We start from the raw sequence: 20,834 nt of genomic DNA, 5'->3' as shown, positions 1-20,834 counted from the left end.
ATATATAAGGCAGGCCTGTGCTGGACATGATGGGTACAGGATTCGAATTTTGACAGGTAGATACTGGAAGAAATTTGCTTCAGGTGTCTGGCACCTGATAGCCACTCAATAAAAGACTTGGTAAAATATCTGGGTCTGATTGTGGAGTCTGAGAGCCTGACTGCTCTGGGTATGAGACAGTGCCAGTAGGTAACCAGCTCTGTGCAGAGGAGAAAAGAGCAAAAACTGGGCTCCAGGATCACATGTATCTGGATCTATCCTGCAACTGCCCACGAGGCTCGACTTCACACCCCAGTGAAGAGGGAGTGCAGAGCAGGTTGGACAGGGTACGTGCCCATTCCTTCTTCACTTTTCCTGTGGCTATGGCCTCACTGGAGACCTCTCATTTCTCATCAGGACAATAGCTCTGGCCTCTTCTTTGGGCCACTGGTCTCTCTATTGTCACCCCATTGTATGCTCCCCTTTGATCATGAATCCTTCATGGCTTCCCAAGTCTCATTGAATCCTTGATCATCTTCACCCTCTCATGACCCTGCCAACACCAGTTGAATAGAGGCCTTATAGCGGGTCCTACCTGTCCTTACATGTGTATTTCACCAACAGGGCAACCTGCAGGAGTTTTTTTTTAGCATCTTGTCCAAAGATGATGTGATAACAGAATTTGGAAGTGCCAGCATTCCATGAAAGCTTGCTCCCTCCAGGCTAGCTCTTTTGCTGGATATAAAACCCTTCAGTAAGATTCACTTGTCAACTGGAAATTTTGTTTATAACTCAAGTTTTGGTATATTGTAACTTCATGAAAAATGCACTGTCTTTGGTGAAGAAGCACATTTCACTCCTGAGTCATCTATTGACACTAATCATTCTCTAAGTGGAGTAAATATGAAGACACGAGGCAGAGCATCTCAGTGTTGGCTTCTTTATTCTCCATCTTAGAAGGGCCAAGGTAAGTGGCATTTGATTACTCTGTTCTCCTGAGGTTTGTGGATTTGAAAATTCAATTTTCTTTCCCCTAGCCAATCGAAATGCTCTCACCCTGATACTAAGGAGGCCCCCCTCACAAAATGACCTGTGTCCTTTGCTAGGAGACAATCAAGACCTAATAGAGGCTCTCTTCTTACTATGTGTGACCAGGGAAATGGGAAGCATATTTTTAGTGCATAGAGGTACTCAATAATATGTTTTCCAAAACCTACGTGGAAGTGAGTACTGATGATGCATTTTCAGTACTAGCATACTAGCCTGTTCAGGGTTTCGGTCGCTTTAGAGTGTATTCTTTTTTTAAAATATAAATTTATTTATTTTAATTGGAGGTTAATTACTTTACAATATTGTATTCTACTCTGGGCAAGATGCTACAGCCATTTTTATTATCAATCTATATTATAAAACCCAGTAATGTTTCCACTCGAGTTTCTCCTTTATTCTCATACTACAACCACACTCACAATACTCTGACACCAGAAGTGTGTGGGCTCATGCCATACCAAGTATATTTCTGCAACACCAGCTGGGTATTCTACCATGTAACTCAATTCTGACACCGTCTAGCTGGAGAATCATATACAACCAGTTAAGGGCTCAGGCTCATGAGACTGCCTCCTCCCGCCTCAGATACCAGTTGTCAGCCCAAGTTGTCACCTGTGCTTCTGACCAATTGGCTTAGACACCAGAGGTTCCAATGGCCCCCTCCTTGGGTTTGATTAATTTGCTAGAGTGGCTCAGAGAACAACAGTGACTTATGTTTACCAGTTCATGAAAGGATATGGCAAAGGATACAGATGAACAGAGAGATGAAGAGAGACATAGGGTGAAGTCTAGGAGGATCCCACAGGTAGGAGTTTCTGTCCCTCCGGCATTGGGGCATGTCACACTTCATGTGCATGGATGTGTTCATCCACCTGGAAAGTCTCTGAACCCCACTGTTGTTTAGTTGCTCAGTTGTGTTAGAGTCTTTGTGACCCCATGGACTGTAGCCCACCAGGTTCCTCTGTCCATGGGATTACCCCAGCAAGAATACTGGAATGGGTTGTGATTTCCTTCACCAGAGGATCTTCCAAATCCAGGGACTGAACCCATGTCTCTCATATCTCCTGCACTGCAGGTGGATTCTTTACCACTGAGCCACAGGGAAGCCCTCTGAATCCCACACTATTGGGATTTTTTGTAGGCTCCCTCACATAGACATGAGTGACTTCTGACCCTGTTTCTAGCCCCTCTCCCCTCTGTAGAGAATGGAAGGGTAGGGCTGGAAATTCCAAGCTTCCAATCATGGCTTGGCCTCTCCGGTGACCACAGTCAAGGAGCCCACACAGAGTCATCTCATTAGAATAAAAGACATCCCTATCACCCAGAGAGCAAATATTAGGACAAATGATGCCCCTATTAGTCTTGTTACTTAAGAAATTATAAGGAATTCAGGAGTTCTGTACCGGGAACCCGGGGTGGAGACCACTATGTATTAATATATTTTCTATTACCTCACAGTACAACTGACTTCTCCATGCCTCAGTGTCCTTGTTGGCCGGAGTAAGGACTCTCCATGACCATTTTAAGGTCTGGTATTCTATATTTTAATATACAAAACTATTCTATTCCAATATACATATATACATGTATACATACATGTATGATTCAGGGATAAATATGGAATCTCTGTTATGGAGTTAACCTCTATTAGCAAGAAATAAGATCTATCAGCAAATTTTTAAATGTTTATATCTAATGTTTCAGAGATTCCTGGGAAATCCTTCATGGCACATAGGCTACACCATGCCATACATTTTGGAAAGGTCTGCTGTCCTTACCTGCCCATCCCCTTGAATTTTGAATCCTTAACCTGGGATTGGATAGCTAATCTCAAATCTGGATACGTGTTCTGTGTGTTTACAATGCTTATGCTCTTTGCTCTTGCTAAATAAATAGAAAAAAATAAATATACCTGCTTAAGAAGAAGACAGATTCTGCTTTCCATTCACAACAAGGTCCTTGGGTGTTTGCAGCCTGCCTGGTAGATTTTCCAGCAGATGGCATATATTTGGGGGGGGGGGCAGAATAAACCATTCCTAGGCCCTAAACCAAAGCCCCAGTACACTTTTCCAAGCCAGCAGCTAAATTTCAAAATCTTACATTGTCAGTGTGACCAAAAGTTACTGGAGGCATTAATACCACTCTAATAGATGCTAGAACCACCAAAACTTAGGTACACATGGTACACTGCCTGGGGGTTGTTAGCTGATGACTAAGACTGAACATTCAGGCTCCAGCCGTGGATTTGGGACCCAACTGGGGCAATGAAGGGGCCTAAGGAAAAGAGCAAGGTTGGACCAAACAGAGAGTGAAGGTGAGAGTAGTGAGAGGACCAATGTGACCCAGCCACTTCCTTCCTAGCCCAGCCTAGGCAGCGACAAGAGTAACATGGTGCTGTTCCTTCCAGCACTTTGATTCACACAGACTTCATGATCCTCAGCTTCGTGGAGGTGGCTGTTACTCCCCTGCCGCCCTCTCTACAGAGGCAGATATGTGTCATGTGTTCTTTGTGGACAAAAGGCTGTGGTCATTCATGTCCTACAGGAGAGTTACTATTTCTGAAACAACAGACTGTACCCATTTTTGTTTCCACTTAGATCTGGGGTAAGCATTACATCCTTATCAATGTCTGATGTACAGTCATGGTGAGAAAACGTTCAGCTAAGCAAAACAGCCATTGGGTTTGCCATGAAAATGCTCATAAATGGACAATTCATACGTGGTCATGGACATTAGGCAGGATTGGGTCATCAGTGGTGATGGACACAACATGTGTGAAAACGTTGTGCTCCCCTGCATCTCTGAGTGTTCAAAGCATTGTATGGCGATTACAATAAAAAGAAAATCTATGAAGATTACAAGTCAAAATATTTCATACTTAATGTAGAAGACCTAATTACAATGAAAAAATTCAGCAGGTTTCTAAACAGTCACAGACTTGCCTGCAGCATATTAAAAATCACATCATACAAGCCCTAAGCAGTTTCTTATTAATCTAGTCTCTATGCTAATACCGCCAAATGGGAAACACAATCTTGGGAATATGAAGGCCAATGTTATTCTATTAACCTTATATGTTATCCTATTTACTTTCCTGTCTTTAATGAATAAATTAAAATATCTTCTCATTCTCTAATTGCTGGAGAGTTAAGAGTATGACAATGTACGGATTTTATTCTGCTACCTTCTGCAGCCTGAACAGCCTGAATGTCCTCATTCTGCGTGGGATTTCAATGAAAGGCAATGACAGATAAACTGTTTACATTAAAAGACTCTATCAAAGTTATTTTGCACCTGGTTTCCTCCTAATCCATCTGCTATTTCTATAGCTCTGAAGGCTGATCTTTCTTGCTGTGGGTGCCACATTGATGTCATTATGGAAGAGGCCTTCCACAGCCTTTCTGCGTATAACAAAGTAAATGGAAATGCAGAGAAATCTTGGGGAGGTAACAACTTGTTCAGCATGATAAGGGAAGAACTGTGGCTAAAAAATCGGAACCATTATAGCAGGGTAGAGTATATGTTGTCACAATGAATGAATTCACTATAGCACATCAAGGGCCAGCTGAGAAACGCAGTAAAATGTATGCCCTCCGCCCTTTCCATTAGCAAACTGTAATCAGAAAAGCAGGCTTGAATTTCACTTGGTCGCTAGGTTTGGAAAGTTCAATATACATCGGAGGTGCAAGGAACACATCTCACATCTCCCAGAATGTTCAGGTTTTCTGCTCCCATGTAAATCATTTCATGTGCAATTACCAAATAACAGTGGGCTTCACAGGTGGCTGATTCCCTGGTGGATCAGATGGTAGAGTCTGCCTGCAATTTAGGAGACCTGAGTTGGACTCCTGGGACAGGAAGATCTCCTGGAGAAGGAAATGGCAACCCACTCCAGTAATCTTGCCTGGAAAATCCCATGGATGGAGGAGCCTGGCAGGCTATGGTCCATGAGGTCGCAAAAAGACACAACTGAGCGACTTCACTTTCACTTCCCAGGTGGCACTAGTGGTAAAGAATTTGCCCACCAATGCAGGAGATCTACGAGATGTGAGTTCGATTTCTGGGTCGAGAAGATCACCTGGAGAAGGGAAAGGCTATCCACCCCAATATTCTTGCCTGGGAAATCCCAAGGACAGAGTCCACGGGGCCGCAAAGAGTCGGACACAACTGACACAACATTCATGCATCAAATAGCAACCTACTCAGTGAAAGGGCCCCACCATAAGAACAGAAACTAACAAACAAAAATAAATCCAGTATGACACCTAAACTGGTGTCAAGAAACTGGATTTAAAACAAGCTGTTTTGTGTCTGTGAGGTAATTAGTGATCTTCAGATGAAAAGTAAAACTATGAAGTGGAGGAGAAAAGCTCCAGGACAATATTTTTCTGTAAATGATAACAGGCTTGAGGTGCAGCTCTGTTATTAGCATCTGTTGAAAAGTCCACACATCCCCAGTTACATGCTTTGAACTGAGTACCACATTTCTAAGGGCAATTCCTAGGTAGAAAAAGAAAGAAGATTGGTTTAAATAAAATTGGGTACATCGGAGCTACTTACAATAATGTGTCCAGACACAACTCATTAGGATGTCTTTGTGCTCAAAGCAAATTGAAATTGTTCAGCTCTGTTTTTAAAGCACCAACACACCACTCCAAGCTTTATCTAGAGTCCTTTAGCTGAGCCTGCCACTAATTGAACATTTCCAGCCACAGTACCCATTTTCTGAATTTCTAACTGGGTTAAATGAACTCACCTCAGGTTTCAGTCTCATTCACATTAATCATTAAGATGGTATTAATATTAAAATTCTCTAAAGGTTGTTTCTAACAATACCTATTTCTTTTATGGCTTTTATAATGCTAAACTCTGATGCTGCTAATGTCAATCGGAGATGAATAGGTCACAAGAGAGCCATGCCCAGATCTAACCTGGCATCAAAACCCAGGTATCACAGACCATCCTACTGCCAGAGTTTAACAGACATTACATGCTTCGAGCTGCATAAATCAAGCATCAGGATAACACTCAAGGAAACATCAAGAAGGTATTTACGCACTTCTATGAATATATACTGGAGGGGGCTCTGGAGTTTGGACACAACACATGCTAGAAGCCTTTGGAATTGGTCGAGTTGTGGATAGCTCAAAACTTTAAAAACAGCAATTTTAATAAACCTGTCAATACAATTTATTTGTTAAAAAAAATATTTGCAACTGACTGGTGGCTTATATTGAAAGAGAAGCACCAGGTCTATATCTTTAGATCTTTTATTGAACTGCAAACACAGCATCAATAACTGCTTCTCAGCTGTAAATGAAAATTGATTCAAGGTTTAACCCCTCATTTTCAGGAGTTCTTTTAATCCCAAGAAATAGAAGAAGAAAAATGGACCAAAAGGAAAACTGCAGGTTCATTAGTATGAAGGGTGATGGTGTGCAGAAAAACCCACACCTATACTTGCGGGAAGCCTGTCCTACTGGGCTGTGCTACTCTCAAGCCAAACCCCAGGGGACTCATCACAGTGTCACTGCCTACCTTTCATGACTGGCTGGAAAATGGCAATTCAGTAAGTGTTGGATGGGGAAGGCCATTGCTAGGTTTTATATTTATGATGCCTAGAGTGGCAGCTGAGAAGGAAAAATGCAGTCAGCTAGGTAATGGACATTATGGAGCCCTCCCACCCCAACCGTGTTACTTTTTAAAATTTTTATTGAAATATCATTTCAATTCAGTTCAGTCGCTCAGTCGTGTCCAACTCTTTGCAACCCCATGAACTGCAGCACACCATCACTGATTTACAAAAAAGAATTTATATATACATATATATGTATATATAACTGAATCACTCTGCTATACCCAACCATATTATTGATAGCTGACTTCAAAAACAAAACAGAATGCATTGCAACATGTATGTTCATGCAGACTAAATTAAAACACTGCATCCAGTTCAAGCATTGTTCTTGAACATTTCAATGTCTGATGCCAACTTGAAGTTATTATTTATTTCCCATTCATGGGAAGCCCCTGAGAGAAAATCAAGATGACTAGAGCTTCACAGTAAACCCTACAGTCTTTCTCTAGGGCACAGTGAGAACTCAGAAAGAGAAATAAGAACTGGTATGACTCAACTCTGCACCCATGTTAGTCCTTTGAAGAAAAGCTCTGTTTTAGATATAATTTTTTGGAGGACTTTGGGCAATGTCATTGGCAACCTGGCCTTTCTTCCTGGGATATCTAGGTTAAAACTCATCGAGGCTCAGAGGGGAGGAAGAGTCATCCATACCCAATAGATGTGTTTGGGTGCAGTTAAGACATTCAACCCAGTTCCTAAAAGATCCCACGGAATGCTAAGGCCAAAATGAAGGGCAAGATCTATTTACCATTGGACCCCAAAGAAGGGGCTTCCAACTCATGTTTAAAAGGGCCATAAAGAAGGACAACCACCAATTTGTGTAGCAATTGTGTCTTTCAAAGCATTTTCTTATATACAATCTTCATCTTGTCCTCAGAGTTAGACAAGACTGGTTATTGCAGTTTATTAGTGAGATTGAAGCCCAGGCTGCTCTAGTCCCCAAATCATGCTCTTTTAAAACTATTTTTTTTTTACAATTTGTGTTAATTACAGCAAAGTGATTTGGTTATATATATATATATATATATATATATATATATATGTACACACACACATATATATACATATATATATATATATATATATATATTCTTTTTCAGACACTTTTCCATTATAGGTTATTACAAGATAATGAATAGAGTTTTCTGTGCTATACTGTAGGTACTTGTTATTTATCTATTTTATACCTAGTAGTGTGTATCTGCTAATCCCAAGCTCCTAATTTATCCCTCCCCAATCCCATTCCCTTTAGTAACTATAAATTTGCAAAAGCTATGTTCCCAATGACTACATTTACAATTCCTTATGGCAAGGTGCACCCAGCTATTATGTGTTAGGAAAAGACAGATCTTTTCATTCAAGTTTGCCACAAACTGGCTCTTTTCCAGATAGTTAATTCAGCAACTCTCTTTCACCTCCCATTGCTCACAAGAAAAGACAAAGTAATGAATCTATTCTCTCCAACATGAGACACTCTAGATCATTAGTAGTAGTAGTAACAGATGATGATGATGATGTAAAGAGGTGAGTACTTAGTGCTAACCATAATTTCACATGATTTGGCCTGTATTCACTTACTCATTGAATTCACTTACTCATTGAATCTTCACTATGATCCAATGAAGAAGGAGCTATTGTTACCTCGATTACCTCCGTTTTATAGATACTTAGGTCTTTATCCCAAGATCACCAGACAAGTGACAGAGCTAGGATTCAAACCTGTCGGACTACACACCTATGCTCTCTCTCACTCTCCTCCATGAGGCCACCTATGTTCACCTATGGACTCAGCTGCCTCCCAAACTGTCCCAATCAAGACAGTGAAATGCAGTGGGGAATGTGGAGAGAGTATGCAAACTTTTAACAAATATTTTCAGGGTACAATCACCAGGGCTTTTTAACTGAAACCATGTGAATATATGATCACGCATCTCTGACTTTAAAGAGTCACCAGAAGGTAAAATATCTTCTTAAAAATGTATTTATATTCCTGGGTCTCCATAGCTGAGCATTTGGCATCTTTAATTTGTATGTATGTATGAAGCTTTTCCCCTTAAGGCTTCCTGCTGTATTTCCCTGTTTGCAGGAGTAATACTTAGCATTTAAACACATCCTAATGGTTCTGTTGGTGTCTGTGCACAGGACCCGGCCAGCACAGCCAATACTGCTATGGAGGGTGCCCGTAGAGGGGCAGGGAGAGGGCACAGTGTTCTGATTAGGAGAGACTTGGATTGAAAGGTCAAATTAGAAGCTGAACATCTTGAACCCATGTTTCCTTTTCATACAAGCATTTACAACACATTCTCTTGGGATTCTTTATATCATAAACCATAGCATATGGTCTTAGGAGCTTTGGGAAAAGATTCATGTATACTCACCAAATCTGGGCAATTTGGGTCTCCTTAGGTGAGCCCAGGTGCAATAATTATGAATGAGATGATCTGAAGAAGTCTCCAGAAAGCTAAATGCTTTTTTTTAATTGAACTATGTGTGTCTGAATGTAGTTACTGGGTTCTGAGAAAGTTTCTATGTATAATGCTGGCTCAAACCCATGGAGTGGTCTGATCCCTTGGACACATCATTTATCGCACCTGTGCATTTGTTTGAATGCTTTCCCTCCAACCATCCTGCCCAAAATAGAATGATTCTGCAATTCCACAGCTTGGACTGGAGCCCCAAATCTACCACTAACATTTGCCATGAGGTTTGAGTAAGACCAACCACCTAACTTAATGTTTGGCACAGATCAGTGGGAGTGCTCAGAACTTCTAATGTTGCTGGAAATGTGATGGGCTCAATTAAAAGATGAGGGAATAGTACCACATGACCTATGTGGTGCCATGGTATCTCATTGGAAAAGAAAATGATTTTGTTTGTTCCTCAGTAAGTTAAACATAAATTACCATATGATCGAACAATTCCATTTCTAGGGGGGGAAAGACTGAAAGAATTGAGAGATTCAATTCAAAAGAACTGAAAACAGGTGTTCAACAAGAACGTATACACCAAGGCTCATGGCAACTCTATTTCTGATAGCCAAAAGGTGGGGCCCAGTGTCCATCACTTGAGGAATGGATGAATAAAAGGCAGAAGAATAGTATTTAGCCATAAAAAATGAAAGTATTGATCCAGGCCACAACATGGATGCACCTAAAAAACACAATGCTGAGTGAAAGAAGCCAGACACAAAAGGTCATGTATTGTATGATTTCATTCAAATGAAAAAGGCAAATCCACAGAGACAGAAAGTAGACTAGTGGTTGTCAAGGGCTGGGAGGTAGGGGAGCTGGGGAGTAGCAGCTCAATGTATGATTTCCTTGTGGGGTGATAAAAATATTTTAGAACTGGTGTTGGATCCACAAGCTTGTGAATGGACTCAATGCCACTGAATTTTATACTTTAAAATAGTGGATTTTATGTTATTTGGGTTTTATCACAATGACAAAAAAAGGAAAATGATGTCAACCCATGCATTTTTAAAAAAAGAATATTTGGTCCCAGAAAGGCAGAACTCATCAAAACTTGGTGTCACAGTGCCTGCCTTCTACCGCAGGAGCATTGTCTCCTGACCTTGAGCCTTTGGGCTTTGTAACTAGTCCTTAGACTCTGTAAGAAGGGTTCATTTGCAAATGTTTATAACTTTATGCCCACTACTTGCTAGACTCAGAGGGAATAAGTTGTCATTTTGCCTTACTTTAGGTATCCCAGGTCGACTCCCCCTTCAAATGAGAACCTCTGTTGGGGAAGGCATGACTAGGCCAAGGGCAGTGTGCCACGGAGCACCAGCAACTCACCAGCAGGGATTACCTGAGGGTCAAGGCATTGACATGGCCACCTGAAACATCTTAAACCCCCAAAGGATTCAGGCCAACTGACCTAATGCCACTTCTTCAGATAAATACAGAAAATAACAATTCGAGAAGCCAAAAGGGCAGACTGAACTTGCGTAATCACATGAAGTCAACCTCCAAACTCTACTTTCGCTTACTGTTGATGATTTCCCAGAAGTGTATTCATTAAAAAGTCATGTTGCATCTGTCAAGATCAATGACCCAGGATTTTTTTGGAGGGGTTATTTGCCATTATAATGTTCTGGTCACTGGCACATTAAACACTGAAAGCAGGAGTGGCACACACGGGAATGTAAGTGTGCATTTTCCATTTGCTCTGGAGCCCAAGTAGGAAAGGGATTGCTTGCATTCAGGAAACGTACCACAAGCTCCTGGGAGACAAAGGTATTTGGTCTTTATAAAGCACCAAAGTTATAAAGATGCAATTTTTACATATTATCCAAAATACAAGCTGAATAAAGTGGAGAAAATAAGGGAGAGGGGAATTTTGGCTACCTAACATTCAGAAAACGAAGATCATGGCATCCGGTCCCATCACTTCATGGGAAATAGATGGGGAAACAGTGGAAACAGTGCCAGACTTTATTTTTTTGGGCTCCAAAATCACTGCAGATGGTGACTGCAGCCATGAAATTAAAAGACGCTTACTCCTTGGAAGAAAAGTTATGACCAACCTAGATAGTATATTCAAAAGCAGAGACATTACTTTGCCGACTAAGGTCCGTCTAGTCAAGGCTATGGTTTTTCCTGTGGTCATGTATGGATGTGAGAGTTGGACTGTGAAGAAGGCTGAGTGCCAAAGAATTGATGCGTTTGAACTGTGGTGTTGGAGAAGACTCTTGAGAGTCCCTTAGACTGCAAGGAGATCCAACCAGTCCATTCTGAAGGAGATCAACCCTGGGATTTCTTTGGAGGGAATGATGCTAAAGCTGAAACTCCAGTACTTTGGCCACCTCATACAAAGAGTTGACTCACTGGAAAAGACTCTGATGCTGGGAGGCATTGGGGGCAGGAGGAGAAGGGGACGACAGAGGATGAGATGACTGGATGGCATCACTGACTCGATGGACGTGAGTCTGAGTGAACTCCGGGTGGTATTGATGGACAGGGAGGCCTGGCGTGCTGCGATTCATGGGGTCGCAAAGAGTCGGACACGACTGAGCAACTGGACTGAACCGAACTGAACATTGACGATGTACTCAATTTTAAAATTATACTAAATGGTAAGCATTCTAGTGGGGTCAACAATTATAGATGAGAATGGAGTGGGTGAGCCTTGGAGAGTTTTTCCTAAGGTTTTCTTTGCAGGCTCCTCACAAATTATTTAGTGAATGTGGAATTCTGTACTTGTTAACTACCTTGAAATACTAGTGCTTGAGCATGCCTTGAAACACCTTGGTTTCAGTTTTATAAGCTCAGGAGACTTCACTATAGAAAGAACATGATTAGGTCTTAGCTTTTTTTTTTTTTTTTTTTTGAAGGTGATCGTTCTGTGTTTATTTGAGATTCTTGGGACACCCAAGAGGACCCCACAGGCAAGACAGTTTTCTGTCCTAAAGGACACACATGGGCATCACTGATACTACACACTCCACTGCCATTGTCATGATTCATATATGACACCTGACCTTTTTCAATCAACAGGTCTGGGCTCATTGGAAATGCTGCAAACAGACATTCTGGCCATCTAATTTGGTGTTAAGTCCTGTAAATATTAATGATGCAAAATGGAAGAAATCAGGGCAGCAACAACTTTTTGCCAAATGTCTTTTGCCTAAAGGCTCATGTGGGTAGTCACATTTATACTCTAAGGAATGGTTGAGTCTGGGTGCTAAGTCTTGGCTGGAGTTACTACAGGAAAGTTACACTGCATTCAAGACCATACTTAGCCCAGGATAGGGAAAGGCTATCTATACTGCTTTTGATGACCAGTAGGTGTATATGGTGAGGAGGGAGCAAAGGCAGGGGTGAAAGCAGTGAATTTTAAGAGCTCAGCATCTCCTCACTGAAAGTGTGAGCTGAGTTGACCTGGTCCAGAACATTCTGCCTGCCCTTGCTTGTTTCCCTTGCTCCAAAGCCCAGCGATGAAGCAGCAGGTAGGCTTCTGCATGGCAAAACCATTCCAGTTTCTTCAGCTCCCATCCTGCGAGTCCAGAATGAGCTCTATGCTGTTCCTACCTGATAGAGCTCAGTGGCAGTGCACTGAGTGGTCAAGGTCTTCATGGGCTCAAGGTCATCTTCATCACTGCTCAGCTTCAAGTCGTCTTCAAGCATCCTACAAAAAAAAAAAAAAAAAAACAGTGGCACTGACGTTAGAAAGCGTCTTTTCTAAATCATCCTCAGATACATCTTGAGACGAAGATAAAATATTGATGCTCCAATCTGACAGCTGCAATTCTGTCAGAGGTGCAGAGGGAACCAAGATTCTTTCAGCTAATTAGATATTTGAGCTCTTATATTTATGTCTGACTCTGCACACATCCTCCCTCTCTACCTTCCCCTAAATCAAAGGAAAAAAAGGACTATTTCTGCATCTCCAGAGATGACTGGAGTCTATATATTTTTACTACTGAAAGTGTAATAAATGTACTGATCAATCATTGTGGAGGCAGAATGTGGCGGTGGATCTCTACAAGAAAAGATGCTTTGAGTCTCCCATGAAAGAACAGGGGCATGAGGGCAGCCCCTGGCTGGAGAGGCTGTTGTTGGAGCCTGCTGGGGCTCTATGGATGACAGAGGCAAAAGGCCCAGTGAACTTCCATTGCCTTCCAGTGCCCTCTGCACTGTGGCAGCTCGGTGGCCACAAAATAGCTGGGTGAGAAATGGCTCGTCATTAACCTTTTGATACATGACCGATCTCTTCCCGTAAAATTTGATCCCAGAGATGTAAGCCCACGATATGTATAAGAAATCTTTCTCTCCTAAGGCAAGTTACCTGAAAAATATGAGTGGTCAGAATTTGGGTGATGAACTAGCACTTTCAAAATTGTTTATCGAGCAGGCAGAGCCTTCTGTTTCTATAGGGATATTAATTCCAGTGCCCCCTGCTTTCTAACTCCAAACTTGAGCTACAGCATGAAGAGTGACTTACTGTCTTAGAATTCCAGTTACACTCTTTTCAAAGACCAATTGGTGTTACTATTTTTATTTCTTAAACACAAGTTTTGACCTCATCCCCAGGCTTCAAGTGGAGCCAGCCCCAGCTTCGCTGGACTGATTACTAGTTTCTGAACATACTTGGCTCTTTCTTGCTTTCAGACTCAGCATCAGGCTCCACTCCCCGGCTAGAAGTCCCTTCTTCAACTCTGAAAGTTCTATTTTTTCCTAGACAGCTCAGTCAGATCCCACCTCCTTCACAAAAGCTTCCAAGAAATAATCTCCATCTCAAAAAGAATCCTCTTTCCCTCTCCCCACTCCCAGCTCTGGCTGATCCCAGCACTGGCTGTCCACTGAGCACCCCCCAGTCCCCAGCTCCCATGTACACAGGTGTGGCAGCTTATCCACCTCGGCCTTCCATACAGTGTCTTCCCAGAAATGATGTAACCCACCGGCCTCATTTTGCAGACAAACAAAAGTTCAGGGAAGCCAAGTGTTTTGTTCAAGGTCACACAGCTAATTAGTGCTACAGTCCATCCTAAAATTCCCATCTCCTGATTCCCGCTTGTGTGCATTTTCCAGAAGGGAAGCTGGAAGGCAAAAAGCAACTTCTAATTTGATAACTAGGAGAGCACATTATTTCAGAGGTTATGTCCAAATGTTAGAAAGGGATTCAGGTCACAGTGGGTTTCAGAAAATCTCCAACGAAAGTCCAGTTCCTCCAGTTTTGTGCTCAATCACCTAAGATCAGGATGTGTTCACTGAAACTGGAAGATGGATATAAAGGATGATTCGTGGGAAAGTTAGTTGTTAGAGTTGGTTTCAGATGAGTGAAATTTGCAGGATTTATGACTGTCCTTCAAGAGACTAGTGGATGTTTGGAAGATTTTAGAGAAGTAGACAGAATGCATGTTAGCATTTCCTTTGCAGTTGCAGGCTTGTGACTGAACAAATAATTCTTTACAACCCATTGTGGTAAATGAAGACTGTATCATTCTCATAAGGAATAGAACTCAAACATTTAAAAACGACCTGTGATGGGCTTCAATTTCTGTGTGTGTGTGTGTGTGTTCTGGTAGGCAATGTCTATGTGTTAGTTTACATGTAAGGGTTCAGCAAAATAAATGATAAATGTTTAAATGACTCTAACCCTTTAGAGAATCTATTTCTGTGTCAGGGAAGGTGCTAAGTATTTGATTGTTGTTGTTGTTTAGTCGCTTAGTTGTGTCTGACTCTTTGCAACCCCATGGACTGTAGCCCACCAGGCTCTTCTGTCCATGGGATTCTCCAGGCAAGATGACTGGAGTGGGATGCCATGTCCTTCTCCAGTAGAATCTTCCCGACTTAGGGATCAAACCCATGTCTTCTGCATTGGTAGGCAGATTCTTTACCACTGAGCCACCAGGGAAGCCCTAACTATTTGATTAGCAGCATGTAATTTGGATCTTATGAAAGAAGTTCTCTAAATAATAATTAGCCCCATTTTGGGGTGGAAATTATTAGCCCCTCCTGGAAAATGGGGCTACGGTGAGGCCTAGAGAGGTTAAGGAACCTACTCATGGTCACACAGCTCATAAATCATGACAGCAAACACAGAACCCACACCATCTCCAGCCATAACATCTCCAGGCAGAGTATGTAATGTTTTCTTAGAGGATGTAACTTAAAAAGGGAAGAATAAGAAAGAAAATCAACAGCAACAACAACAACCCCACAAAACAAAACTGATGTGGAATCAAAATGTTGGATTCAACTGCAGGTTAATCATAAACTCTGATACAATAGGTAAGTCATTTACTGTCTCTGCACCTCATCTATGTCCCTTGTCAGTTAAATGGGATAATATTAATACTTAAACTCCTTGCAGGGTGGTGGCAGTAAGCATAACATAAAGCAATGTATGAAGAATGAAAACACAAAACAATGCAGGGTATTATCTGTTAGTTTGGAAATAAATTGCCACAATTAGAAATAACTGTTAGCAAGTCATCATAAGCAAAGTGTTAGTGAGACTTTGTTTCTCTCATCTCATTTTGCCAACCAAACCAAAGTTTGCTGTGGTGACTCAGGAAATGTCTCAGGGGTCTCTAAGATCCAGAAATGGGCTCATGATCTTTAGGCTACTCTCCTTCAGTTAGAACCAGGGCATGGAGAGCAGAACTCAGTGCTGATTCGACTCTCCAATCAACTTGATAAGATCTTAACATGAAAATGAAAGGCCCTCCAGTGAACAGTTCTAGAAATAGTCAGCCAATCTGTATAATGATTGACATTAAACACTTCCCGTGCAACAAGCTTGGTGTGGAGCTGGTTGTTAATAAAATAAAGGACAGTCTGATGCATAGATTCAAGTCCTGGCAAACACAAGTCAAGGAAATCACTAGAAAGGCAAATGATTATGAGTTATCTCTGGAGGTGTTAAGCATTCATTTCATCCCACTCCTTCCCTGATCTATTAAGCTTTATTATTGAATCTACATGTACTTGTTTGCATTTCCATCTCGAGCTAATGCTGAACATTACTCTAGGGAAAGTGGCGGATTATGAAAGATTTGGGATTTAATTATTATAGCAGCCCCATTCATGCCCATTGCAGTTCAGGTGGTCTCAGCAGAAAAATGGTAATCTCTTTTCATGAGGTTATAGTTCCAGAGACAGATTCAGCACACATTGAAGAGCCCCAAATGTGAACAGACCACAGTGAGGTGAATGTCTGCCCATGCGTGTGGTCGTCAACAATGACAACAACAATTGTTCTCCCACTTCTCAATTACAGTAAATCCCTACGTAGAAGTCTTCAAGTTGTGAACTTTCAAAGATGTGAACTTGCTCCTGTGTGCCAGCTGTTTGACTATACTATTGTACTTTTCCAGGTACTATTCTGTAAGATTAAAAAATGTTTTCTTTATTTTTTGTGTGTGTTTGTTTTTAAGGATTATTTGTGTGAAAAGTGAAAGTGAAAGTCGCTCAGTTATGTCCGATTCTTTGCGACCCCATGGACTGTAGCCCATGGAATTCTCCAAGGCAGAATACTGGAGTGAGTAGCCTTTGCCTTCTCCAGGGGATCTTACCAACCCAGGGATCGAACCCATGTCTCCCTCATTGCAGGTGGATCCTTTACCAGCTAAGCCACATGGGAGAGTTTTATAAACCTACTGCAGTACAGTACTGTATAGTTAATCATTTTAGTTGGGGACCTAGGCTAACTCTGTCAGACTTACAAACAAATTGGACTTATGAACACACTCTAAGAACAGGGGGACTTACTGTAGATGAAAACAGAACAAAGCAGTGATCCTTTGTGACTTCAGATGTTTTTTTCAGGATCTAGTGCTTCACGGGGGTCTGCCTTTTCGTGAAAATTCTGTTTTCATTTTATCTATGACATCATTTCTTGAGTATTAAGAAATAAAATAATTCATTAGATTGTGTCAACAAAAACAAGTTCTGGTCTAGAAAAGCTTAGATACTTCAGGTTGGGACAGATGAGATGGGATGAATAAAGAGAACACTTGGGAGGCCTTGGAGGAGGAAGGAAGACCCATGTTCAGGGTCTTCTCTGTTCCTAATTCTCTGGGCCTTGAGCAGATCCTGGTGGCCTCAGAGGGCTCTTGGCACCAGGAAACCCTAGGACACTATGGTGTGACAGGCCTCATATTACTTGCAACTGTAACATCTGTTGTCCAGAAACCTTGCCACTTCACAGAGTGGAATGCTCAGGTGATTTTGAAGTGGAAAAAACAGAGAGCTTGAAACATTATTCCAGAAGTTTCCATGAAAATGAAGCCTTTATTTGTGGCAGCATGAGCCTCAGAGCAAGGGCTTAAGAGTCAGACACATCTGAGTTCAAATACTGGATTTTCTAATGGGTTTGCAGTCTTGAACTAGTTAATAAAACTCTTGGAATCTAAATTTTCTCACATGTTAAAATGAGCAATAATAATATCTACTTTGGAGAATTTTTGGAAGGATTTGAAAAATAAAGCTTATACAAACTGCCTTGGAGTCAATACAGGTGGCTTTTGCTTTCATCTTGGTTATTATTACTATTGTTGCTATTAGTACCAAAGCAATGGTGCTGTAAACATTTGAATAATACCAAAAAAGTTCTGATGGTAACCCAAAGACTGGCAAAGGCATCAGCTAGCAGGCATCATTGGAAGCCCTTGACCAGGTGAGGAGAGGTTCAAAGATCCTTAGTTCAGTTCAGTTCAGTCACTCAGTCATGTCCGACTCTTTGCGACCCCATGAATCGCAGCACGCCAGGCCTCCCTGTCCATCACCATCTCCCGGAGTTCACCCAGACTCATGTCCACCGAGTCTGTGATGCCATCCAGCCATCTCATCCTCTGTTGTCCCCTTCTCCTCCTGCCCCCAATCTCTCCCAGCAACAGAGTCTTTTCCAATGAGTCAACTCTTCTCATGAGGTGGCCAAAGTACTGGAGCTTCAGCTTTAGCATCATTCCTTCCAAAGAAATCCCAGGGTTGATCTCCTTCAGAATGGACTGGTTGGATCTCCTTGCAGTCCAAGGGACTCTCAAGAGTCTTCTCCAACACCACAGTTCAAAAGCATCAATTCTTCAGCACTCAGCCTTCTTCACAGTCCAACTCTCACATCCATACATGACCACAGGAAAAACCATAGCCTTGACTAGGCGGACCTTAGTCGGCAAAGTAATGTCTCTGCTTTTGAATATACTATCTAGGTTGGTCATAACTTTTCTTCCAAGGAGTAAGTGTCTTTTAATTTCATGGCTGCAGTCACCATCTGCAATGATTTTGGAGCCCCAAAAAATAAAGTCTGGCACTGTTTCCACTGTTTCCCCATCTATTTCCCATGAAGTGATGGGACCAGATGCCATGATGGAGTTTGAAAAGTTTCCAGGTTTGGATTTATTCTTCTAGAATGTTCTAAACACATTGTGGCTGTTTTGGGTTTCCTGAAATCCTCCAGCATGCCTAAGATCCCCTGGAGAATTTGAAGACCAGTTGCAAGAGGAAATACCTAGGTAGTTCCAAGTGAGAGTTAAAAAAAAAAAAAAAAAGAGGCCTGTCTTTGATTACCCACTCCTATATCTGCAGAGTGACCTGTGGACCCAGAGAAAGAGGTCAAGGATGGCCCCCACTGGATATTGTGCTCACCTTGGGTTCTGTCTTTGAGCCTACCACTCTCAGGAGGTGGTTTCAAGACACGCCTGACTTTAACCTTCACATGTAAGACTAGGCTTCATGAGCTGTTACTTGACCCAGAATCTTTGCTCAGGAGCAAGCTTCTGAACCCCAAGTGGTTCTGCAACCTGCACAGTGTCTTTTTGTGAATTACAAAATGGGGCCCCAAACTAAAAAGCCTCTTGATGTAAGTGAAAGAGGAGAGTGAAAAAGTTGGCTTAAATCTCAACATTCAGAAAACAAAGATCATGGAATCTGGGCCCATCACTTCATGGCAAATAGATGAGGAAACAGTGGAAACAGTGCCAGACTTTATTTTGGGGGGCTCCAAAATCACTGCAGATGGTGACTGCAGCCATGAAATTAAAAGACACTTACTCCTTGGAAAGAAAGTTATGACCAACATAGATAGCATATTCAAAAGCAGAGACATTACTTTACCAACAAAGGTCCATCTAGTTAAGGCTACGGTTTTTCCAGTAGTCATGTATGGACGTGAGAGTTGGACTATAAAGAAAGCTGAGCGCCAAAGAATTGATGCTTTTGAACTGTGGTGTTGGAGAAGACTCTTGAGAGTCCCTTGGGCTGCAAGGAGATCCAACCAGTCCATTCTAAAGGAGATCGGTCCTAGGTGTTCTTTGGAAGGAATGATGCTAAAGCTGAAACTCCAGTACTTTGGCCACCTCATGTGAAGAGTTGACTCATTTGAAAAGACTCTGATGCTGGGGGAGATTGGGGGCAGGAGGAATAGGGGATGACAGAGGATGAGATGGTTGGATGGCATCACCGACTCGATGGATGTGAGTTTGAGTGAACTCCGGGAGTTGGTGATGGGCAGGGAGGCCTGGTGTGCTGCGATTCATGGGGTCGGACACAAAGAGTCGGACACGACTGAGCGACTGAACTGAACTGAACTGGGCAGACAGACTATCAGGTGCACTACTTGATACGGGCTGGATTCTGGCTTCCAGGTGTTGATGGAAATAGCTGCATATTGGTGGATGATGCATGGATGGACCATGGCTCTTCCAGTTGGAAGTGCCTAAAGTGTTACCTCTGTCACCTGTCACCCAGAGGAGGTACCTACAACATCGCCCATGTATGGCTACAGCCTTTGTCTCATGCCGTTGGACGTCTGTTTCTACTGTAGCTTTAACTATTTTCAGTTCTACCAGTTAGGAGTTGCCCTGTGCTATCTCATAGCTTCCATCTGGCAGCCTGAGTGCTCTTCTCTGTAGCCCACACTGGGACACTGGACATGCAATGGGCTTGGGAGGTAGGGCCAGTGCTACTAGTTCCATTGTGTGGGGAAGGGGAGGAGGCTGTTTCAGTCAGGTTTTAGGCACTCAAAAACTGAGAACCATAGCTTCTCTCTCAATTATTTTGGGGTTTTCTGGGGACTAGCTTAAATTACCATTGTCCTCATAAATATTCAGAGCTGATAGTAATCAGAGTAAGTGTTTTCATTTTTTTCTCCAAATGAATAACACAGCAGAGCTGGGCTCGGCATCCCAGAGAGATCAGGGTTGCCTGAAGACCTGAGCCTTCTTGTCAGGCAGCCTCTTACTGTGGATCTTTTTCTAGAATAGTATCTTAGTCCTACTGACTCCTTAAACGACACTTCCTCTTCATAAAGTAGGTTGAGGAAATGAAATATGACTGGATTAGAACTACTCAGGGAATTGTCTATTTCCCTACCTAGTGCTTTGTAGCCTCGGCAGCACTGAAGCATTTGTGGATAGTGAGGCAGGCGATGAGGAAGAGGCTATGATATTTTTCAAAGCATTCATTCTGTTTCCCCAAGGTAAAGGCTCTTTTCTCTGGAGAAGCTGCATTTAATTTTCTCAAGGTTTTAACTTAAATGTCAGATTTCATGACCAACCCACTGGGAATCCTGGAAATTCCAAGTCTGAGGGCTGGGGCAGTGACAAATAGTTTGAAGATCCAGACTGTATTCTATGGGGATAAGTCTCCAAGATGTATTAGGTGGGACCTCTAGCCCAGTGTCACCCAGTGAGTCCACAGTCTGGGTCCCAACTAGATCATGCACC

The 20,834-nt window shown here is 42.2% G+C and overlaps 1 protein-coding gene across 1 annotated transcript in view; it reads right to left on the bottom strand.

The window, feature by feature from the left end:
• AFF2 (ALF transcription elongation factor 2) overlaps nucleotides 1–20,834 on the bottom strand; it is a 387,822-nt gene that overhangs the window by 100,786 nt on the left and 266,202 nt on the right. The window contains exon 9 of the mRNA XM_068963139.1: nucleotides 12,697–12,793. Within this exon, the coding sequence (XP_068819240.1) occupies nucleotides 12,697–12,793 (97 nt within the window). The remainder of the gene's footprint in view (nucleotides 1–12,696; nucleotides 12,794–20,834) is intronic.

This window comes from Capricornis sumatraensis, chromosome X (assembly GCF_032405125.1).
Source record: "Capricornis sumatraensis isolate serow.1 chromosome X, serow.2, whole genome shotgun sequence".
Taxonomy (NCBI): Eukaryota; Metazoa; Chordata; class Mammalia; order Artiodactyla; family Bovidae; genus Capricornis; species Capricornis sumatraensis.
Note: the sequence above shows the minus strand (reverse complement) of the source record. Positions and strands in the feature narration are given on the sequence as shown.